Genomic DNA, 25,277 nt, shown 5'->3' with positions numbered 1-25,277 from the left:
CTAGAGTTTATATGTAAGCTATTGGGCTCCAGCCCATATGGGCCCAAAATAACCATGCTTTAAACCTATTGGGCTTGTATGTGAACATATTATTTGGACTATATTAATAATATATCCAACAATCTCCTCCTATGTTCACCATACAGCACAATCCAATACGGTGGTCAGTGTAATGTTCAAACAAATATGAATCATCCACATTCAGTCCAAGACAATCAACTTGGATCGGTCAAAGAGTTTTAGCACTAAATATTAAACTCAATCATAATTTGCAATCTAAATAAGTGAATCATCCTTATCATGAATCTGTTCTAAGATCAGCACATAAAATTAAATATGAAGAGTTTCAGGTTCAGTCTAAACTCATCCAAATCCCAATATCCAAAATAAATCTCAGAATCAGTTCACAATCAACATATGCATAACAGTCAATTATAAATAGGCCATCCAATATAGTCCAAAGCCTTATAAATACAAGAACCAAGCACAATAATGTTCACAAAATAGAGATAGCAAAATGGAAGTCTCAAGTAAATGGACTCCATCAAAATGGGCAATAGCAGGTGACTTGTCAAGTCCCTACATACTCTAAATGATATATTCATTCATCTAGTAGATCATCTTGGTCAAGATCCCACCCAGTAAGCTCTCCTCCAGCTCTCCTCCATCTCTGCCATCCCTTGTAGAATGTCAAATATGAATTTCATATTATTATGAATTCAATCAGGCAGAGAAAAACATATATTAATGTCATAAAGCATCATAATATCATGTTCATAAGCATCAAGCCAGTTTCATAAATTATGAACAAGGCCTAAACAGTTTGAATTACAAAGAGCCATCAACTTCGATTTATTTGAAAGTGAATAACCATTGTCTAGTTTCAAAGAATAGGACCAATAGTCATGTTACTTACAATAATCAACAGGCTTCTTATGCAAATCTATATTTCAATTTGGAATGTCACAATTACTAATTCCTTAAAGTCAAATAATCTAGCATCAAGTTTGGAATAAGATCATTTAACCAAAAGGATAGTCCAACCTAGTTGGATTGTATCATCAAGTTTGGAATGACACAAGCTCCCCAGATAGAACCTTTGAATTAGGTTAACGTCATCTTCATCAAGTTTGGAATAAGACAATTCACCCTTTTCAAATTAATCAGCAACCATGAACATCGATGAAACACATAAACTGTGCTTATCATTGTGGCCAACAAAGGAAGATTCGATAATGCAAAACATACAATTAGAAGGTAAGTAAATGGTAATTAAGACGTATCTACATAGTCTTTAACCCCATTTCCCCCACCGTTTTGAATATTCGATCTATAGGCATACCCTTCGTGAGAGCATCGGTCATGTTATCTGTCGATCGCACATCGATCAAGGTGATAACTCCTTGTTCGCGCAGATAATTCAACAACGCATGTCTCAGTCTCACATGCCTTCTCTTGGAATTAAAGAGAGCATTCTTGACGACTTGGACAACGGCTTGATTATCACAGAACAAGTTTAAAGAATTAATCTTTAGCTGAGTCAAAGGAATATCCATAATCAGATTTTTTATCCACTCTGCCTCTTCGCCGGCTGAGGCTAAAGAAAAAAGTTCTGATTCCATAGACGACAATGCAATACAAGTCTGTCTTTTGGATTTCCAAGTAATAGCAGCTCCACCCAAAGTGAATACATATCCACTAGTGGACTTACTATTTCCAATTTCTGAGCACCATGAGGCATCAGAATATCCATCCACAGTTGGAGGATAACCAGAATAACATAGAGCATAATCTTTAGTACCTTTAAGGTATCTCATCAGCTTACTGAGGGCATCCCAATGCTCTTTACTAGGATTACTAGTGAAACGACTCAACATGCCAACTGTAAAGGTTATGTCAGATCTAGTGCAACTTATAGCATACATGAGACTACCAATCAGTTTCGAGTACTTTAACTGATCGACACTGGTCCCTTCATTAGGACTCAGTCTTTTATTATAATCACATGGTGTCGCACTCGGTTTACACTCACTGTATCCCCAGGTAGAAAGTAGTTGCTCCATATAATGAGTCTGGCTAAGGGAGATGACTTGCCTTTCAAAGCTTACTTTCATACCAAGAATGGTATTAGCAATACCAAGATCTTTCATGTCAAATTCTTTAGCTAAAGTAGCTTTCACGTCACTCACTACAGAATGATCTGAACCAAGAATTATCATGTCATCAACATACACGCAAATGATGACTATCTTATTTGACATAGAACGATGGTAAAGGCATTTATCTGAATAACTAGACTGAAAGCCATAACTCTTTACCACTTTGTCAAATTTAAGATGCCACATGTTAGGTGCTTGTTTAAGACCATACAAAGATTTGTTCAATTTACAAACTTTGTCCTCAAGACCTTTCATGACATATCCTTCCGGTTGTTCCATGTGGATTTCCTCATTTGACTCTCCATTTAGGAAAGCTGTCTTTACATCCATTTGATGCACTACAAAGTGTTCAATAGATGCCAAAGCAAGAAGAATTCTTATAGTTGATAGATGACACACAGGTGAATAGACATCAAAATAGTCTATTCCACTCAGTTGTTTATAGCCTTTAGCTACTAAACGTGCTTTGTATCTAGCTATTGATCCATCACTATTCAGTTTCTTCTTCAATACCCACTTACAGCCTATAGCCTTAGCCCCTTTTGGCAAATGGACTAGCTGCCAAGTGTGGTTCTGCAGCAGAGAGCTCATTTCATCATCTATGGCTTCTGCCTACAGTAGGGATTCCCTAGATCTCATTGCTTCCTGATAAGAGAATGGATCATCCTCTAGATGGTAAGTAACAAAGTCCTCACCAAAACTTTTGGGAACTCTATCTCTTGTAGATACTCTAACTAGAACTCGTTCAACAGTCAGCTGTAGGGAATTAGTGTCAGAAGAGCTTGCTTCAAATTCTACAGGAGACTCTGAAATCATATATGTAGATCCAGAAACATTCAAGCCATGATCTCTGAGAAACTTGTTCTCGAAAAATTCTGCATCTCTAGATTCTATCACTGTATTAGTAGATAGATCTAAAAATCTATTTGCAGCACTATCTTCCGAACAACCTGGATATACACAAGTAATGGTTTTAGGTCCCACTTTAGGTCTTTTAGGATCTTGTATTCTTACATAAGCAACACAGCCCCAGGTCTTAAGAGTATCATATCTACAAGGACACTTATGCCATATCTCATAAGGTGTCATAGACAACTTAGAGTGCGGCAACCTGTTTAGGATGTGATTAGCAGTTAAAACTGCTTCTCCCCAGTAGGAGGAAGGCATGCCAGCTGTAAGTAACATGGAATTTAACATTTCAGTTAACGTTCTATTCTTACGCTCGGCAACACCATTTGATTGGGGTGAGTAAGGAGCAGTGGTTTCAAGTATTATGCCCTCTGAAGCACAAAAGTCCTTGAACCCTGTCATTGTATATTCTCCTTCTCTATCACTTCTAAACCTCTTAATTTTCAAGTTGAGTTGATTTTCTACTCTAGACTTGAAAATCTTAAACTTTTCAAAAACCTCATCTTTCGATTTCAACAAATAAACATGACAATATCGAGAAAAATCGTCTATGAATGTTAGTAGATACTTCCGACCACCTCTAGTAACGTAATTTCTGAAGTCACAAAGGTCAGAATGTATTAGCTCAAGAAGTTGTGTGCTTTTAGAAACCGACTTAAAAGGTTTTCTAGTAATCTTAGCATGTGCACACACTTCACATTTGTCAAATCGAATAGAAGTATCCAATGGAATGTTGTGAGTTTTAGCTAGATGTTGCATTTTCCTGTAATTCACATTTCCAAGTCTATTGTGTAATAACTTTGGATCAATCAAAGTAGAATTCATATGGTTGATGCTATCAGTATCTAAACTCAACCTATACATACCATTAACCATGAATGCACAACCGAAATAACATGAGTTAACAGATAAAGTTACTTTGCCATTCATAGTTGAAAAGGACATACCAGCTTTATCAAGTAAACTCATAGATATCAAATTCTTTTTAAGTAAAGGTACTACTCTAACATGTTTCAAAGTTAGTAATTTACCTGAAGAAAGCACCAAATTTGCAGTTCCAGCATGAGTCACCTCTGCCTCACCACCATTACAATTTTCTACGGTGTCTTTCACTTCTATGACCTCAGTGAGTGAGTTCTTGTCATTTGTAGCATGACAAGTGGCGCCACTATCTAACCACCACTTAGAGGAGACGCTGGCCTTTCCATTCTTCATCATTCCAATGAAGGCTTGAGGCTCAGATTTACTAATTAACATATTAGTCGCAGTTTGTGATGTGTCATTCTTTGGCTTCTTTTGTAGCTTACACTCTGCTGCCCAGTGACCCCACTTTCCACAGTTATGGCACTTGCCCTTCTTCTTCCTTTTGAAGATAGTCTTTTTGGCCTCTAACTGTGAAGAGGATTCACCTTTTGATGACTTGAACCTTTTCTGAGGTTTATTGGAATGTGAAACTAAGTTGGCAACTGACTTTTGTTGTCCTTCTTATTCCAAACTCTTCCTAGATATGTTTTGATCTTCAATGTGAATATACCTCTTTAATTCATCCAGTCTCATCTGTTCTTCCTGTCTGTGCATTTCAGTCTTGAAAGAACTCCATTCAGCAGGTAGCTTACTTAACACAAGACCAACAAAGATATTATCAAACATATCAGAGTTATCCTCTTTCAACCTGTTCCTCATGTTCTCAAGTTCAATTAATTGAAAGGTGATACTCGAATTCATATTGAATTTAAAGTCAAAGAACTTCTCCGCTAGAAGAGTTTTAGAGAGCCCCTCTTGTTTTTGGAACTGAGCGTTCAAGTGATCCCATATCTCTTTCGTTGTCTTAAACTCACTATAAGTCATAGCTAGACGAGGATTTAAAGAGGTCAACAACTAATCTCTACAAAAATCTTCATCTTTATTCCATTGATATTCATCAACATCTTCAGTGGTAGATGCAAAATCACTCAGTACAGTGTAGAATATTTCACGTTCTTTCATGCCAAATTGAACATGCAATTTCCAACCATGAAATTCAGTGACATCAAATGATTGCAGCTTGATAATATCATAGGAATTATGTTTTGCCATTTTAATCAGAGCAAAGACGTAGAAAGAGTGCACCTTGAAGTCCTCGGAGCTCACAAAGTCGAATAAAGCCCCTAACCTTGGTCAAACCGCTCTGTAGAGGTGGAGTTTGCCAAAACAGACCCCAAAAACAAATCCGGAGTGCCAAAAAACCTTAAGATGGATTGCTCTTGTTGCTGGAAGCCGAGAAGTCGCCGGAAATTCGCTGGAAGCCGAAAAATCGCCGGACTTCCGGTTGTCGTATCTCAGCCGTTCGACCTCCGTTCAATGCGAGTGACCACTCAAAACGCTCGTATCGACGAGTAGAACAAGACCCAAGTGGTTTCACCCTCTGAAATTGGCTATAATTTCTGGGTTCTTGAATCAAAGATTTCGGTCGATCCCACTGTCAAAATCGAAAATAAATAATACCCGCGAGTTCGTCTCGACAAGATCTTCAAGTAGACACCTTTCTTGCTCAAATCCAACACACGAATTTAATACTTCAAGATTGTTGAAGGTTATTGGTTTGAGAGAGTAGATAGTGTTTTGCTTGAAGTATTACACCAAGAGACGTAAAGTTTGGAACGCTCAACAGTGTTACCTCCAGCGTAGGTAAATCCTAGAGTTTTTGTGTAAGCTATTGGGCTCCAGCCCATATGGGCCCAAAATAACCATACTTTAAACCTATTGGGCTTGTATGTGAACATATTATTTGAACTATATTAATAATATATCCAACAATTGACATGTGCTTTGCACATGTGGTACTTCAAATTTAAAAATATTGAGGAAAACTTGGGGAGTAATTGTCACACCCGAATTTTAGCCGATAAATCATTTATTTAGGGGTTTTAGTGAGGACTTCTCTGTTTTTTCAGCAGGATGAGAAGGCTCTCCAACAGGCACAGCAGGCAAGATACCTATTTTAATTTGGATCTCAGTAGTGCTTGATTCAAGAGCAAGAAGAGATGGATATTCTGCCGCGACAAATTTGAGAAAAAGTTGCTGCAAGATTGCCTTTTTCTGGTGGAAAATTTCACATCTGGGTTGGCTTAGCCAGTGGCAATGGTGGAACAGTAGGTGCGATGACGACTTCTTTCTCTGATCGCCATCGAGACTCGAGGGATTTTGCAGTGAGTGTCAACACTTCAGTGGGAGATAGTAGAGTCATGCTGGTAGTTGCGGATTCTCCATGTTCTCCAACTGGTTGAGAAGTGGGAACACTCTGACTTTGTGTTTCCTCAACGGATTTTTTTAGTAGTGTGTCAGGTCGATGTCTGATGATCATTTTGGCGTTCTAGATTGAGCAGTAGAAATGGGAGAGGATTTCCTAGGGGGTTTTCTGAGGAGCACGAAAGCTTGGGTCCCATTTTGAGAGAATTGAAGAAAGAGCGTAATGAAGAAATGAGAGTTGTGAGAGTAAATGCGAGAGTGGCTGAATATAAGAAGAGAGGAGAGGTGCGGTTGAGAGCATTTTTTGAGAAACTGAAGTGAGCACTATCTCCTTATAAATATGAGCAATTTAGCCATGTTTAGAAGGTTGTCCGTTACTTACAATAACGGTAACTTTCTTATTCAATTTTTCTCATTTTCCAAACAATTTTCATCAATGAGAGAGATGAATCAGTGAAAAGAAAATAATAACAAGATCAGCATTTAAGACAATTTTTATGTCAAAACGTTATAAAGAGGAGTGAGAAATAGTACTGCAACGGTAACTATTTTAATTCTCACACGTACCTAATGTCTGTCGGTTTGCCGATTTGACCAAATTTCATCAAGTATATGCTTCTACTAAAAATCACATGTATCAAGCTATTTGAGAGCATAACATATCCCCATTGCGCTTATGATGAACTCGAATGCTTGCTTGTTGAGTGTCTTAGTAAAGATATCAACGAGTTGATATTTTGAATCAACAAAATGTATGCAAATATCACCACTATTAACATGATCTCAAATAACATGATGTCTTACCTCAATGTGCTTAGGTCTTGAGTGCAATATTGGGTTCTTCGTCAAATTAATAGTGCTAATATTATCACAAAAAATGGAAATATTTGAGTGTCATTCCCCAAAGTCACTTAGTTGTTGTTTCATCCAAATAAGTTGAACACAGCAACTTCCTAGTGCAATGCACTTAGCTTAAGTGGTTGAAAGAGCAACTGAATTTTGTTTCTTTGAGAACCACGAAATTAGCATGCACCCCATTAATTAACAAGTGTTCACTCTGTAGATCTTGCACCCTGCCAAGTTAGCATTCGAATATCCCAACAACATAAAGTCTGGATTTTTGATATACCAAAGACCTAACTTTGGAAATGATCCAATGTATTTAATAATTCTCTTTATAGCTAATAGATGCAATTTCTTTTGATCAGACTAAAAACATGCACATAGACATACACGAAACAAAATATCTGGTCTAGATGTTGTTAGATACAGTAACGAGCCAATCATGCTTCTATATTGTTTAGGATCAATAGACTTACCTTTCTCATCTTTGTCAAGCTGGATGGTTGAAGACATTGGTGTTTTAATCCTTTTGCAATCTTTCCAATCCAAATTTCTTCACCAATTCTCTGGCTTATTTTTCTTGATAAACGAAAGTGCCAGCTTTTGTTTACTTGATTTGTAGGCCAAAGAAGAAATTGAGTTCTCCTATTAAGCTCACTTCGAACTCACTTTTCATGATTTCAGCAAATTCCTTGAATAAATTTTTATTAGTGGATCCAAAAATTATTCATCAACATAAATTTGAATAAGCAGCATATCCTTACCCTCTTTTTTTAATAAAAAGGGTCGTATCCACTTTACCTTTCTTGAAATCATGCTTGATCAGAAGTGTGCTTAACCTCTCATATTAAGCCCTTGGTGTTTGTTTGAGTCCATAGAGCGCCTTCTTCAATCGATATACATCGTTGGCTCTAGTTGGGTCCTCAAACCTAGAGGCTGCTCAACAAATTTTTTTCCTTTGATGTGGCCATTTAGAAATGCACTTTTCGCATTCATTTGATATAATTTGAATTCGTAAAAACATGCATAAGCTAATAAAAGTCTTATTGCTTATGATCTTGCAACATGAGCATAAGTTTCATCACAGTCAATACTTTCCTCTTGGGAATATCCCTTTGCAATTAATCTTCCTTTGTTGCGAATTACATTATCTTTGTCATCAGATTTGTTTTTAAATAGCTATTTTTGTGTCAATGATTGGATGATCTTTGGGTCGAGATACTAGTTTCCACACATTATTGACTTTGAATTGATGTAGCTCTTCTTGCATGGCCTTGATCCAACTTTCATCATTGACAGCTTCAAAATTTCCTTTGGGCTCCATTTGAGAGATCAGTGCTAGAATATTCATCATTTCTTTGAATTAAGATCTCGTTTTGATCCTTTCATCTATTTTCCCAATGATTTATTCCTTATGATGATCTGTTTTGAATCTCCAGTACTTAGGAATTGGCATTTGGTATGAACAATTTGCATTCGGTTGATGATGCTGTTGTTTGTTATTTAGCTGGTATAGATGTTTGCATGATTTCCTCGCTGTCATCAGCTTTTATGCCTTTTTGGCCATCTGTGAACTTTACATTACTTGCAATTCTTTATTGAACACGGAAAGCTTTGCTAGAAGTTGAGCAGCCTAGAAAATTACCTTCACTTGCCCATGCATCAAATTTTCCAACGTTGTCATTTGCATTATTAAGAATTTAACATTTGCATCCAAACATGTGGAAGTATGAGATATTTGGCTTTCTTCCTTTGAAGATTTCTAGGGAGCTTTCTCCATTAAAGGCCTCATTAGTAATATGTTCAAGATGTAACAAGCAGTAGCAACTGCTTCCGCCCAAAAGTATGTAGGAATGCTACTTTCTAGAGAAGGGCGCTCGGAGGAAAATTTTGAAGGAATCTTTATGCATTCTGTAAGGAGATGAGATCATGTCCGGAGAGAGTGCTGAGAATTTCAGAAGAAGAGAATTTAGGAGCTTGACCTAAATTCGGCGAGCCTGAGGCAGACAAGGGTCAACCTCACTAGCCTTGCCTAAAGGCAAGTGAGGCCGAGCCACTTCTGAGGCTGGCAAGGTTGACCCTCATTGGCCTCTGGTGATGCTTGACCTCATTAGATCTAGTGAAGGTGAGCCTCGCCCGAGGTTAGCGAGGTTGACTTTCACCGGCCTGACCCTTGCAACCAATCGCCGGCCATGGCTATCGGCAAAGGAAGAAGGAAAAAAAAAAGAAAAAATAAATAAGAATTATAGAAAAATTGTTCATGTTAGCACTGATCGTGTCATATAAGATGACCAACGTCCACGTCAGCGATTGCCAGTCAAAATTCAGAGACTTTTTTACAAGGCTTTGAAGTGAATTGGTGGAGAAATTAAAGTGTAAGGAGTAAGATTCAAGGAAATTAAAGTGCAAGGGCAATGCAAAGTTCGAGGAAATATTAGATGCTACGGAAGTAAATTAAACGAACTTAAATGGAACTGCATGAAATGTGCAGTGTCTATAGACGCTTAAATGCAAACACTAAACGAAACACGAAATTCATATTTGCAGTAAACAGTGAAAGCTGAACGCTTAAACTTAAAACTAAGAATAGACTCTCTTCTCTCGGAAGAGCTTCCCTCTGCCCAATGGGGTAGCTTAGCTCAAGGAAAACCCTAATAGCTTCACATCTAGCTCTCTTCACTCTTCACTCGGAAATGATTCCCTCTACCTTTGAGGGTATTTCAGCCAAGGTAAACCATAACAGCTTATCCTACTCCTCCCTTTCCGGGTTCTTTCACCTTGAGTCACCGACTGATTCTCGGTAACCCTTTGTTGCAAAATCTCTTCACCCACCCTCAACCCCTCCACCGGTTTATTTATATAGCTTCGAACACTCTTGTCCAACCCTAAGATCACTCGCTGAAGCCGGATCTCTTTGGTGAAGGCGTGCAACCCTAGTCTTGCCCAGTTCGAAGTTCTAGAGCTGTGGTGGTTGTCGTTCACTCCAATGGAGCCGGGGGAAGATGCAGATCAGAGGTTAGCCTTGCTCTGCAAAAGATTAGGAAGATTGTGGTCAGATAAAGTTACCAAGAATGTGGAAGGTATTCTGGCTTCAGCAAAAGGTAAGGATGGGAGTCTTACGCTGATAGGGCATCCATTAAAAAACCCAAAGATAAACTTTCAAGCTCTCCAAAACAAAATGAGGAGAGCTTGGCGAGTAGAAAGTGCAGCGTTCACACCATTAGAGCAGGGTATATTTGCTATAACCTTTGAATCCCAAGCTGTGCGGAATAGAGTAATGGACCTTGGTCCATGGTCTTTCATGAATAATCTCTTGATTTTGAAACCATGGGAACCAAACACCACTGCTTTAAGCTATAAATTTGATTCATGTGACTTCTGGGTACATATTCTGGGGCTTCCTTTTGAGTGGCTTTCGGTGGAAGTAGTATGCGAAGTAGCTGGAAATATAGGTCAAATGCAAGAAGCCAAAATTGAAACAAGAGGTATGGTGTCTTATGGTAAGGCACGAGTGACATTGGATCTCAACTTACCCTTGCAGTTCGGCATGCTTGCTGATAATGAAGGGAAGAAAATTTGGCTGGACTTTAAATATGAGAGGCTCCCTTTCTTTTGTTTCTCCTGTGGGAAAATAGGGCATTATGCTTCTGACTGTGAGGAGTTGCCATTTAGTGTTGAAGATGTGAACTTAGAGGAGGACAGACTGTTCGGCCCTTGGCTGAAGGCTGAAGTAAACAGTAATAGTCCATTTCGGAAGTTATTTCATGGCAAAGACTTAGTACAACCTATGGAAGAAGAAAGTATTCCAGAGACACCAACCCATTTTGGACAAATGGTAATCTATGAGGCGAGCAGCTCGGGCCACATCCAGCATACCCAACAAAATCAGGAGGATAAGGAAAAAACCAAACCCATTGGAAGGAGCAGTTCAGAAGATCAAAGTGAGCAACTGGTAAAATTTCATGACATCTCGGCGAATGACCAAGGACTTCCCAAAGAACTTGACCTGATCATGGCTCAAGCTTGCTCCAACAAAAAGAAGCTAAGAGGTAAGATAACTCCAACGCGGAAGAAGACTAGAAGGTTTAGTCCATATAATTCTCAAGGGGTCAAACAGTTACTATTAGATGAAGATCAACTACTGGAAATGCCAATCAGGATTGCGGAAGGTACTGGAAAATGGGCTATAGTGGCTAGCCCTAATAAGCCACCGGAGCCATTATGAAAATCATAAGTTGGAACTGTCAGGGGTTGGGCACACCCCTGATAGTCCAATACTTGAGAGCACTTGTGGCTCAGGAAAGGCCCGACTTGATTTTTCTTATGGAAACTAAAAATCAAGAAGACAGGATCCATGGGGTAAGGAGGTTATTGAATTTTGATGAATGTTTTGTTGTCAATCCAATGGGATCGAGGGGTGGCTTAGCAATTTTATGGAATATTCCCGCGGCACTGTCAATACTACACGCTTCAAATGCAGTTATAGATATTGAATGCAAAGAGGAGATCTATAAAACGAAGATGCGAGTCACTTTTGTTCATGCACCATCTACGTTCAAAGAAAGAACCAGAACGTGGGATGAAATCTACGGAATTAGCCAGAGAAACCAGCTGCCTTGGGTGTGCTTGGGGGACTTCAACGAAATAATGTATCATTGGGAGAAGGTGGGCAAAAGACTAGCAGAGCACTACAGACTTCATGCATTTAGGGAGTTTCTGCACAGCTGCGAATTAATGGACCTAGAAAGCAAGGGTTGTGCATATACAAGGTCTAATAACCGAGAAGGAATTGAGCTGGTGAAGGAAAGACTTGACAGAGCAGTTAGCACCATGAGTTAGAGATTACAATTCCCGGAGGCAAAAGTTTATGCATTACTAGCTGTGGGTTCAGACCATAGCCTAATCCTAGTAACTATCCTTCCAGCCAGAACAAGAAAAAAGAAGAATTTCAGTTTCGAAGCATATTGGTTAGAGGATGAGGAATGCAGAGAGGTAATAAACAGGGCATGGAAGTCTTCAACGAGCACAAACCAGGGCCTAGTAATCAAGATGAGAAAGGCGGCTACAGCTCTACAAAGATGGAGTAAGGGGAAATTTACGAATGGGCAGGGGAAAATAAAGCTCTTAATGGAACAAATTCAGTCCATAACAAATCTGCAAACTACAGGGAAGGAAAGAGTACAACTTCAAAAGTTGAGGGATGAGGTTCAAAGGCTATGGAGTCAGGAGGAAATGTATTGGGCAATGCGCTCGAGGATTAATTGGCTCAAGTGGGGGGACCAAAACACTAAGTTCTTTCACCCATCTACTATACAGAGGAGACAGAGAAACAAAATTTCAATGCTGAAGGATAATATAGGTAATTGGACCCGTGACCAAGAGCGATTAAAGACGATGACCTATGACTTCTTTAGGGATCTATATACCTCAGTTGGTCAAAGACAATTTTCTCCAATACTTCAACATTGCACTTGTATAGTGAAGGAGGAAACAAACACTAGGCTGCTTGAGGAAGTTACACTAGAGGAAGTCAAACAAGCAACCTTCCAGCTTGGTTCTTCAAGGGTCGCGGGTCTGGATTGTAACATCCCGAATTTCGACCCATTTCCGGGACCAATAAAGTGTATATTAATTCTCGTTTAATTTTAGTGAGTCTCGCCCAGACTTGATCAATCGCGGGATACTAACCCAATGGGAATGGCTAACTAGGAAACGGTACGTGGACCGGGGACCCGATTTCGAATTGGAAATCGATTTCGAGTAACGCCGAGGAAATATTTTGGGCCAATGTGGGCCGATCTTAGGAAGGTGACGGATTCGATTTAGCCAACGACGTACGATCGGATCGCGGGTGATTCCGCACGACCGAAAGTACGCGTGGCGAACGAATCCCGAATTTAATTCGAACGATCGTGACCTACGGCACTAGTGATAATTCCTCGCGTCCTCCCGAAAATCGAGGCCATCACGACTCGGACAACCCTAGGTCGATACGCGTAACCCCTAAACAGTCGCCCGTTAGTGAGAGGCCCTAAAATTCGGAAATGAGCAAATTTGATCGCGAAATTGGATCCGAACTTCGATGTCGAAATTTTGTGGACGTTTACGACTATTTTGCGAGGCCGACTTCATTTTTGAGTGGCCACACATATTTAGGATTGGTACGGTTGAAAAATGAAATTTCGACCCGGGACCGGAAAATTACCAAAATGCCCCTATGCCCTATTTTCATTATTCCGAATTTTGGGCTGAAATTTGAGGTTAATTAAGGAAATTATTAAAGAAATAGCAGTAGCCCAATAATTGAGACATTGGACAAAAATGCCCCTAAATTATTGGATGAGGACAATTGTGGGCCATTAGATCAAGGACAAAATGGTCAAGATGCTTAGGATTGTGACATGTGGCATCCACTAAGGGGTATTTGACCAACTTTGACCCCATTCTCTCTCTCCTCTCATCTCAGCCGGCCCCTCTTCCTCAAGTGCTCTCTCCCTCCCGCCGATCATTTCTCTCGGCCACTCACCGCCGGAGCGCCGTCGCCGTCCGCCGCACGCCGACACGCCGCCGCCGCCACGTCGTCTCACCACCACCACCCTCATCATTCGACTATCTTCTTTCTCTCCTTCTCCCTCTCCTTCACCGTCCGTGGCCGCCGTCCGCCGAGTGAGCCGACCGCCGCCGGATCGCGGTTCTCGTCGTCGTTCGCCGCCGGGAAGCCGAGCACGCCAGAGCGCCGATCGCCGCCGTTCCGCGCCACCATGTATACCCTCACCCCTCGCCTCATCGTCCTTCCCCTGTTCTGGCCGTGAGGACACCGGCCCAAGCCACCGCCGTCCGTGCGCCGCGCCGCCGTTCGTACCGTCGGAACGCCGCCGCCGATCTTGCCGTCCATCGGCGATTGGCCGCTCGTTCCCGTCGACCTGATTTGGATTAGGCGAGTGCTTAATCCCTCAACTTTAATTAGTCTAAAATGCATTTTTAGATAGGTGAATTTAGGGTTTAGTTAGATAGAAATTGACTGGATTATGGGCTGTTGAGTACTAGATGATTGTGTGGTATAATTGAGACTTAATGGGTTAATTTGGAGGTGGATTAGTGTCCTAAATTAGGTTGTTTTATGGCTGTCCCTTATAGAACCGAATTTAATTAATTTGGCTAAGTTGGGGTTTAATTGAATCATCGCCATGATTGCTTGAATTGATTGGTTCAATGACTAATTGGTGCTTATTCGTGATCAAAAATGTAATACCACTTGTGTAGGTTTAGTGGCCGAGAATGATTGGCTAATGGCGGGCGTTGATTGTGCAAGTTTGTGCGCACTAATAGCGCGAGCGACATGTCGTGTTGAAATGTATTAAATGGCAAAATTGGGCAAGCCGTGGCTGAAATGAACTGTTGAATTGATTGGACATGTTGATTCGCACGTTGATTTGGCCATTTGATGATTATGTGCTCTCGAGAAATTTGGCATTCATTGTACATGGCATTGTCGCCTGAGTGTGAGAATTTCATGGCTAAGCATTCGTGTGCCAAGGAAGGACGTGAGGTGAAATAATTGTGGCCTACGGGTCAGTTTATTATTATGGCCTTCGGGTCGGGCCTACGGGTCGGTTTATTGCTGAAAATGGCCTACGAGTCGAGCCCTAAGCGTTTTTACACGGGTCGAAATATTTGTTGGCCTTCGGGTCGTGGCCTTCGGGTCGATTTATAATTGTGGCCTTTGAGTCGTGGCCTCCGGGTTGATTTATAACTGTAAACGAGTTACATGCCAGAGTACATTGCATGAGCATGCGTGTGGCGTACGCGTGATCAGTGTGTGCGCGTATGTGCCGTGAACATTATTATAAATGCCTAACCTACAGGGTCTTTGTATGAGTAATCTGGGTCATGGGCCTAGGTCAATTATTGTGATGTTTATGGTACACTGTTATGCGTGTTTTATTCGCCTGTCAGGAGATGCATGTTAGCCTAGTTTAGGTTTAGGGGTTATTACTTGCTGAGATTCGTCTCACGGTTGTTGGAAACCGACGTTTCAGACCCCCGGCAGTGAGGATGGCAGAGGCGCCCGTACGTTTCGGAATTCCCCACTTCATCGAGAAGACCATGTCTGTACATCCCGTAGGGGACGGGAATATGTACATTAGATACTATACTTTAGTATGGGTAGATGTTGGGGAGTTAGTATCTGAGACCCACGAGTATGTTGCATGGTGTTATAGAACGTTTAATGGGGAGGAGACCGGACCCCTTCGGACTTTTGATATCCCGTTTAACGGGAAGGGTGAGATTGATCCCTAGTGTCCCGATGGGAATATAGTAGACCCCGGCACCTCAGACGAGGAAGTATGAGCTCCGATGGCGTTCCTGTGGAGTACGAGGTTGATGAGGTCGAGCCGATGGACATGGGGCCGGATGATGATGAGTTGGAGCACCCGATGGAGGAGGATCCCGAGCCCGAGGCGATGGACGCAGAGGACGAGCCCGAGGAGGCTGAGTCCGAGTTAGACTCGTTAGATTCTGATAAGGAGCTGCCAGATAGTTCTTCTTCATCAGAGTCTTCTGGTTTTGACCCGAACTGGGTCCCCTAGGTTGACCTTAGCCTTAGATAGAACGGCTGCATCTTTTTGACCGTAGCCGTCTTAGCTCAGTAACCCTTGGCCACTGACCCTTTTTGACCTTAGTGGCCGTTGTTTGCTTTTGGTGGTAGTCTGTACTCCCCGTAAATGGATATTGTATCTACTTTTAATAGTAATGAAATGTATATGTTTTTAATCATATCGATTTCTTGTGCTGTGCTATCCTTGGTTATCTTGTTTATTGTACGGGTATATATATATATATATATATATATATATATATTTTATTTATATATATTTATATTTATATATATTTATATTTATATACGTTGTTTCCGAATGTGTATTGATCTCTGAGCGTTGGGTGTTGGGTCGACGACGCGTCCTGGGACGTCGCAACAAATTCGACCTACGTTGGGATGCTCGCGCTTCGTGGGGTACGGGGCGTGACACTAATGGTTTAAATGGACAATTCTTTCAATACTACTGGGAAGATATAAAGCAGGACGTAGTATCAGAGGTCAGAAACTTCTTTCTTAATGGTGTGCTAGATCCTCAATTGAACAGAACACTTATCTCCTTGGTGCCAAAAGTGAAAAACCCAGAGAAGCTGGAAGAATTTAGACCCATAAGCTTGTGCAATTTCGCATATAAGATCATTGCAAAAGTACTAGCAAACAGACTGAAACCATGACTTCCAGAGTTGATAGAAGCGGAACAGAGTGCCTTTGTAGGATGACGGCAAATCCAGGATAATATCCTAGTAGTCCAGGAAGTCTTGCATCAAATAAGGATACGCAAGCGAAAACGCAAATTCGAGGCGGTCTTAAAGTTAGATATGCAAAAGGCTTATGATTGGATTGAATGGGACTTTCTAAAGGCTTGTATGCTGACAATGGGGTTCAATGAAAGATGGGTTAACATGATTATGCAATGCGTTACAACAACATCCCTGAGTGTCAAATTGAATGGGGAACACTTGCCCTACTTCCAACCCACAAGAGGAATAAGGCAAGGCGACCCTTTATTCCCTTACCTATTCTTACTGGTTGCGAACTTCCTGTCTATGATGATGAAGAAAGCTGTGCAAGACGGAACAATAAAAGGGATACAACTAAATAGAAACTGCCTTGTTCTCTCTCACCTTCTATTTGCAGATGATTCGATCTTCTTCCTAGATGGGAAGATACAAGAATGCGAGAATCTAGCGAGCGTCATCAACCAGTACTATTTTGCTTCGGGACAAGCAGTCAACTTGAACAAGTCAGGTATATTCTTCAGCAAGGACTGCCCTAGTGATCTAAGAAGGAACATGGCTAGAGAACTAAGAGTCCCGAAAATCGACAAAACAGGAAAGTACTTGGGAATACCCTCTGATTGGGGAGTTTCTAAAAAGTAAATGTTTGTTTGGATCCTAGGAAGGGTTAATATGAAGCTCAAAGGGTGGAAAGAAAATACAATGTCTAAAGCGGGGAAAGAAATCCTAATAAAAACTGTTGTCCAAGCATTACCACAGTATGCCATGTCAATTTTCAAGATCCCATTTTCAATATGTCGGGCAATTGAACAAAAAAATTTTGCATTCTGGTGGAAGAATCAACCCGCAAAAAAAGGAGTTCATTGGAGGAAGACCGAAGTCCTTAAACAGAGAAAAGACAGGGGAGGCCTTGGGTTTAGAGATTTAATATCGTTCAATAAGGCAATGTTGGGAAAACAAGCGTGGAAATTAGCACAAAACCATACAACTCTATCTAGTCAGGTGACCCCGAAACCGCCCCACGTTGGGTGGAAGAGTTAAAGAAGGCATTTGATTTGCTGGGGTGCACCGAAACCTAGAAGATTACTCTGGCAACATACCAATTGCAGGACAATGCTAATGACTGGTGGAAAGTCACCAAAGACCGAGTGTTTCCTAAGGGCATAGACCAGACTTGGACTGTATTTATTGAGAGCTTTTACGGGCAATACTTTTCAGAGAGTGCTCAGGAAAAGAAAATGGCGGAGTTCATGAGACTTCGTCAGGGATCAATGACGGTAGTCCAGTATGAGGCAGAGTTTGCGAGACTATCGAAGTTTGCTCCGAGAATGGTATAAAATCCACTGGACAAGGCTCGAAGATTCCGGGATGGTTTGAAACCGGATCTTTGTACTCAGATGCTCCTGCTGAACATTCGAGATTACAGAGAATTGTATGAACGTGCCCAAACGATGGAACGGGATCAGATGGATAGAGCAGCCGCATCTGGGTCACGGTTTGCTCAAAATCGGGATAATCGCCGCTTTGGTAAGAAACCAATGACGGGTAATAGGCGATTTGTCCCACCGCCTAGAAGGGACATCGGGAAGCCTAACCAACAATCGAGCAGATTTGGAGCTTGTTTCAGGTGCGGAAGTTTGGAACATCAGGTTAGGAGCTGTCCCCAACAGCGCCCTTCAGGACCCCCGATGCAACAACCACCCAGAGTTAGAAATCAAGCCGGGAATCCCCCACTGGCTATTCAAGGAAGACCCCCTGCGCAAGGAAGGGTCTATGCAATGGCATGTAAGGATGCTGAGGATGTGCCAGGCGTGGTCACAGGTACCATTTCTCTCTGTGATCATGCTGCATATGCGTTATTTGATTCCGGGGCGACCCATTCATTTATTTCAAAGCAGTTCGTTAGTTTGGTTGGTATTGAACCAGTATTGCTTGAGAATATGCTCTGTGTGTCGACTCCACTGCATGATAGGGTGTTAGTATCGTTGGGGTGTCTTGATTGTAAAATCGTGATTGGGAATAGAGAAGAAAGAATTGATTTGGCTGTATTGGCCATGTATGATTTCGATGTGATCATCGGTATGGATTGGCTGATGAAGTAGAAAGCCGTTATGGATTGCGGCAGTAGGATGATCCAGTTTAACCCGATTGGACATCCTAGGTTCGAATTTCAGGGAAACTGAGGAGGAACCTCGATCCCTTGGATTTCCTCGCTTGAGGTGACTAAGTTGCTCGATGAAGGTTGCGAGGGATATCTGGTGAACGTAATGGATCCGACAGTGGCGGAACCTAAATTGGAAGAAATACCCGTAGTGTGCAATTTCCCCGAGGTCTTTCCTCAGGAATTGCCGGGTTTACCGCCGGAGCGAGAAGTGGAATTTGTAATAGAGTTGACCCCAGGTACCGAGCCAATCTCTAAGGCTCCATATCGGATGTCCTTATCAGAGTTGAAAGAGTTGAAGGTACAGATGCAGGAATTGCTGGATAAAGGGTTTATTCGTCCTAGTGCGTCTCCGTGGGGAGCGCCGGTCCTATTTGTAAGGAAAAAGGACGGGACGTTGAGGTTATGTATAGATTATCGGCAGCTGAACCAAGTAACAGTGAAGAACAAATATCCACTGCCAAGGATCGACGACCTGTTCGATCAGTTACAGGGAGCTTCGGTGTTCTCCAAGATTGATTTAAGGACTGGGTATCACCAGTTGAGGATCCGGAAGGAGGACATACCCAAGACCGCCCTTAGGACGAGATACGGGCACTATGAATTTACAGTGATGCCCTTCGGCTTAACGAATGCCCCTGCAGCTTTCATGGACCTGATGAATAGGGTATTTAAGGAGTTCCTGGACCAGTTCGTCATAGTGTTCATTGATGATATACTAGTGTATTCGAAGAGCCCGGAGGAGCACGAAGTGCATTTGACTGAAGTACTACGGACTTTGAGGGAGCACGCACTTTACGCCAAGTTCAGTAAGTGTGAATTTTGGCTTGGTAAAGTAACGTTCCTTGGACACATAGTTTTGGGAGACGGAATCTCAGTGGACCCAGCTAAGATCGAGGCAGTACTTAAGTGGCCTAGACCGACGTCCGTGACGGAAATTAGGAGTTTCTTGGGATTGGCTGGCTATTATCGACGTTTTGTGGAAGGATTCTCGTCGATAGCCATGCCGCTAACACGATTGCTCAAGAAGGAAGTCAAGTTTGAGTGGGATGACAAGTGTGAGCGGAGTTTTCAGGAGCTGAAGCTCAAGCTGACAACCGCTTCAGTGTTGACTATTCCGTCTGGACCCAGAGGATTTGAAGTCTATAGCGATGCTTCGCTAAGAGGACTCGGTTGTGTATTAATGCAACATGGAAAAGTTGTCGCGTATGCGTCGCGTCAGTTGAGGTCACATGAAATGAACTACCCGACGCACGACTTGGAGCTGGCTGCTATTGTTTTTGCACTCAAGATTTGGAGGCACTACTTGTGTGGGGAAAAATTCCAGATTTATACGGATCACCAGAGCCTCAAGTACTTATTCTCGCAGAAGAAATTGAATATGAGGCAGCGTAGGTGGATGGAACTTCTGAAAGACTACGATTGCGACATCATGTACCATCCTGGGAAAGCGAACCGAGTAGCGGATGCGCTAAGTCGCAAGTCAAGTATGGCGCACATAATGATCAAAGAGTGGACTTTGCTGGAAAGGCTCAGAGATTCAGAATTTAAGTTTGAGTTGAGCCATGTGTCGAACCTGTTGGCTACTTTGAGGATCGAACCGGAGATTCAAGCCAAGATTAAGGCACTGCAGCTCACGGATCAGGAAATTCGAAAGATTGTGGGAATGGATGCCGCTACGAGGAAGTTAGATTTCCAAGTGTCGGACGATGGGATTTTGAAATTTCGAGGGCGTTGGTGTATGCCCGATGATACCGAGCTTAAGGAAGAAATTCTAAGAGAAGCTCACCGCAGCAATTACAATATCCACCCTGGCAGCACGAAAATGTACCAGAATCTGCGGTAGCATTATTGGTGGAATGGAATGAAGAAAGATGTGGCCAAACATGTGGCTAAGTATTTGACGTGCCAACAAGGGAAGGCACAACACTGCAAGCCTGGAGGATTGCTGCGACCGTTAGAAATCCCAGAATGGAAGTGGGAACACATCACCATGGATTTCGTGACGGGGCTACCGAGAAGCCAGAGAGGACACGATTCTATATGGGTGATAGTGGATCGACTTACTAAATCAGCGCACTTCCTAGCAGTGCGAAAAGACTTCGAGTTGGAAAGATATGCCGAACTATATGTGCGACAGATCGTCCGTCTGCATGGAGTACCGGTGACGATCACTTCGGATCGTGACCCGAGGTTTACGGATAATTTTTGGAAGAGTTTACAGACGGCCTTGGGAACAAAAGTACAATTCAGTACGGCTTACCATCCGCAGACAGATGGTCAATCGGAAAGGACAATCCAGACACTTGAGGACATGTTAAGAGCTTGCGTATTGGATTTTCAAGGCAAATGGGAACAACAGTTGCATTTGGTAGAGTTTGCCTATAATAACAGCTACCAACAGAGCATTCAGATGGCACCGTTTGAAGCCTTATATGGTAGGACGTGCAGGATGCCAGTGTGCTGGGACGAAGTAGGTGAGCGAAGTATTACTGGCCCAGAGTTGGTACAGCAGACAGTGGAAGCTGTCGAAATCATTCGAGAAAGGCTGAAGACAGCACAAAGTCACCAGAAAAACTATGCCGATCGGAGACGACGACCTTTGGAATTCCAAGTTGGAGATCATGTATTCCTCAAGGTGTCGCCTATGAAAGGATTGTCCCGATTCGGTAAGAAAGGAAAGCTGAGTCCGAGGTTTGTCGGACCGTTTGAAATTCTGGAAAAGATTGACGATATGGCGTACCGACTTGCCTTGCCACCTAACCTATCCCAAGTACACAATGTTTTTCACGTATCGATGTTGAGAAAGTATGAACCAGACCCGACCCACGTTCTAAGATACGAAAAGATAGACGTGGATGACAGAGTGTCATACGTGGAGAAACCAGTGCGAATCGAAGACAGAAAGGATCGCGTGCTGAGGAACAAAACGATCCCAATGGTCAAGGTCGTATGGGAGCACCATGGAACAGAAGGTGCCACGTGGGAAAGTGAAGAGGCCATGCGACGTCAACACCCCCACTTGTTTGAGGAACAGGTGTAGATTGCAAATTTCGAGGACGAAATTTTCGTAAGGGGGGAAGAGTTGTAACATCCCGAATTTTGACCCATTTCCGAGACCAATAAAGTGTATATTAATTCTCATTTAATTTTAGTGAGTCTCGCCTGGACTTGATCAATCGCAGGATACTAACCCAATGGGAATGGCTAACTAGGAAACGGTACGTGGACCGGGGACCCGATTTCGAGTAACGCCGAGGAAATATTTTGGGCCAATGTGGGCCGATCTTAGGAAGGTGACGGATTCAATTTAGCCAACAACGTACGATCGGATCGCGGGTGATTCCACACGTCCGAAAGTACGCGTGGCGAACGAATCCCGAATTTAATCCGAACGATCGTGACCTACGGCACTAGTGATAATTCCTCGCGTCCTCCCGAAAATCGAGGCCATCACGACTCGGACAACCCTAGGTCAATACGCGTAACCCCTAAACAGTCGCCCGTTAGTGAGAGGCCCTAAAATTCTGAAATGAGCAAATTTGATCGCGAAATTGGATCCGAACTTCGATGTCGAAATTTCGTGGACGTTTACGACTATTTTGCGAGGCCGACGTCATTTTTGAGTGGCCACACATATTTGGGGTTGGTACGGTTGAAAAATGAAATTTCGACCTGGGACCGGAAAATTACCAAAATGCCCCTATGCACTATTTTCATTATTCCGAATTTTGGGCTGAAATTTGAGGTTAATTAAGGAAATTATTAAAGAAATAGCATTAGCCCAATAATTGAGATATTGGACAAAAATGCCCCTAAATTATTGGAGGAGGACAATTGTGGGCCATTAGATCAAGGGCAAAATGGTCAAGATGCTTAGGATTGTGACATGTGGCATCCACTAAGGGGTATTTGACCAACTTTGACCCCATTCTCTCTCTCCTCTCATCTCAGCCGGCCCCTCTTCCTCACGTGCTCTCTCCCTCCCGCCGATCATTTCTCTCGGCCACTCACCGCCGGAGCGCCGTCGCCGTCCGCCGCACGCCGACACGCCGCCGTTGCCACGTCGTCTCACCACCACCACCCTCATCATTCGACCATCTTCTTGCTCTCCTTCTCCCTCTCCTTCGTCGTCCGTGGCCGCTGTCCGCCGAGTGAGCCGACCGCCGCCGGATCACCGTTCTCGTCGTCGTTCGCCGCCGGGAAGCCGAGCACGCCTGAGTGCCGATCGCCGCCGTTCCGCGCCGCCATGTACACCCTCACCCCTCGCCTTACCGTCCTTCCCCTGTTCTGGCCGTGAGGACGCCGGCCCAAGCCACCGCCGTCCGTGCGCCGCGCCGCCGTCCGTACCGTCGGAGCGCCGCCGCCGATCTTGCCGTCCATCGGCGATTGGCCGCTCGTTCCGGTCGACCTGATTTGGATTAGGCGAGTGCTTAATCCCTCAACTTTAATTAGTCTAAAATGCATTTCTAGATAGGTGAATTTAGGGTTTAATTAGATAGAAATTGACTGGATTATGGACTGTTGAGTACTAGATGATTGTGTGGTATAATTGAGACTTAATGGGTTAATTTGAAGGTGGATTAGTGTCCTAAATTAGGTTGTTTTATGGCTGCCCCTTATAGAACCGAATTTAATTAATTTGGCTAAGTTGGGGTTTAATTGAATCATCGCCATGATTGCTTGAATTGATTGGTTCAATGACTAATTGGTGCTTATTCGTGATCAAAAATGTAATACCACGTGTGTAGGTTTAGTGGCCGAGAATGATTGGGTAATGGCGGGCGTTGATTGTGCAAGTTTGTGCTCACTAATAGCGTGAGCGACATGTCGTGTTGAAATGTATTAAATGGCAAAATTGGGCAAGCCGTGGCTGAAATGAACTGTTGAATTGATTGGACATGTTGATTCGCACGTTGATTTGGCCATTTGATGATTATGTGCTCTCGAGAAATTTGGCATTCATTGTACATGGCATTGTCGCCTGAGTGTGAGAATTTCATGGCTAAGCATTCGTGTGCCAAGGAAGGACGTGAGGTGAAATAATTGTGGCCTACGGGTCGGTTTATTATTGTGGCCTTCGGGTCGGGCCTACGGGTCGGTTTATTGCTGAAAATGGCCTACGGGTCGGGCCCTAAGCGTTTTTACGCGGGTCGAAATATTTGTTGGCCTTCGGGTTGATTTATAATTGTGGCCTTTGGGTCGTGGCCTCCGGGTCGGTTTATAACTGTAAATGAGTTACATGCCGGAGTGCATTGCGTGAGCATGCGTGTGGCGTACGCGTGATCAGTGTGTGCGAATATGTGCCGTGAACATTATTATAAATGCCTAACCTGCAGGGTCTTTGTATGAGTGATCTGGGCCATGGGCCTAGGTCAATTATTGTGATGTTTATGGTACACTGTTATGCGTGTTTTATTCGCCTGTCAGGAGATGCATGTTAGCCTAGTTTAGGTTTAGGGGTTATTACTTGCTGAGATTCGTCTCACGGTTGTTGGAAACCGACGTTTCAAACCCCCGGCAGTGAGGATGGCAGAGGCGCCCTTACGTTTCGGAATTCCCCACTTCATCGAGAAGACCATGTCTGTACATCCCGTAGGGGACGGGAATATGTACATTAGATACTATACTTTAGTATGGGTAGATGTTGGGGAGTTAGTATCTGAGACCCACGAGTACGTTGCATGGTGTTATAGAACGTTTAATGGGGAGGAGACCGGACCCCTTCGGACTTTTGATATCCCGTTTAACGGGAAGGGTGAGATTGATCCCTAGTGTCCCGATGGGAATATAGTAGACCCCGGCACCTCAGACGAGGAGGTATGAGCTCCGATGGCGTTCCTGTGGAGTACGAGGTTGATGAGGTCGAGCCGATGGACATGGGGCCGGATGATGATGAGTTGGAGCACCCGATGGAGGAGGATCCCGAGCCCGAGGCGATGGACGCAGAGGACGAGCTCGAGGAGGCTGAGTCCGAGTTAGACTCGTTGGATTCTGATGAGGAGCTGCCAGATAGTTCTTCTTCATCAGAGTCTTCTGGTTCTGACCCGGACTGGGTCCCCTAGGTTGACCTTAGCCTTAGATAGAACGGCTGCATCTTTTTGACCGTAGCCGTCTTAGCTCAGTAACCCTTGGCCACTGACCCTTTTTGACCTTAATGGCCGTTGTTTGCTTTTGGTGGTAGTCTGTACTCCCCGTAAATGGATATTGTATCTACTTTTAATAGTAATGAAATGTATATGTTTTTAATCATATCGATTTCTCGTGCTGTGCTATCCTTGGTTATCTTGTTTATTGTACGGGTATATATATATATATTTATATATGTTGTTTCCGCATGTGTATTGATCTCTGAGTGTTGGGTATTGGGTCGGCGACGCGTCCTGGGACGTCGCAACAAATTCGACCTACGTTGGGATGCTCGCGCTTCGTGGGGTACGGGGCGTGACACGGATGATTTAAATGGACAATTCTTTCAATACTACTGGGAAGATATAAAGCAGGACGTAGTATCAGAGGTCAGAAACTTCTTTCTTAATGGTGTGCTAGATCCTCAATTGAACAGAACACTTATCTCCTTGGTGCCAAAAGTGAAAAATCCAGAGAAGCTGGAAGAATTTAGACCCATAAGCTTGTACAAT

At 43.0% G+C, this 25,277-nt stretch overlaps 1 protein-coding gene across 1 annotated transcript; it reads left to right on the top strand.

Annotated features, from left to right (window-relative positions):
- The first annotated feature begins 15,487 nt into the window (after positions 1 to 15,487).
- On the top strand, positions 15,488 to 18,577 carry LOC115665687 (uncharacterized). The gene is made up of 5 exons (XM_056303990.1): positions 15,488 to 15,704; positions 16,876 to 16,986; positions 17,694 to 17,806; positions 17,873 to 18,296; positions 18,402 to 18,577. The coding sequence occupies exons 1-5, from the start codon at positions 15,488 to 15,490 to the stop codon at positions 18,575 to 18,577; spliced, it is 1,041 nt and encodes a 346-aa protein (XP_056159965.1).
- The last annotated feature ends 6,700 nt before the right edge of the window (positions 18,578 to 25,277 follow it).

Source organism: Syzygium oleosum, unplaced genomic scaffold (genome assembly GCF_021117445.2).
Source record: "Syzygium oleosum isolate NSW1041296 unplaced genomic scaffold, Sole_v2.1 Sole_v2.30, whole genome shotgun sequence".
Lineage (NCBI taxonomy): Eukaryota > Viridiplantae > Streptophyta > Magnoliopsida > Myrtales > Myrtaceae > Syzygium > Syzygium oleosum.
This window is presented reverse-complemented; position numbering and strand designations above follow the sequence as displayed.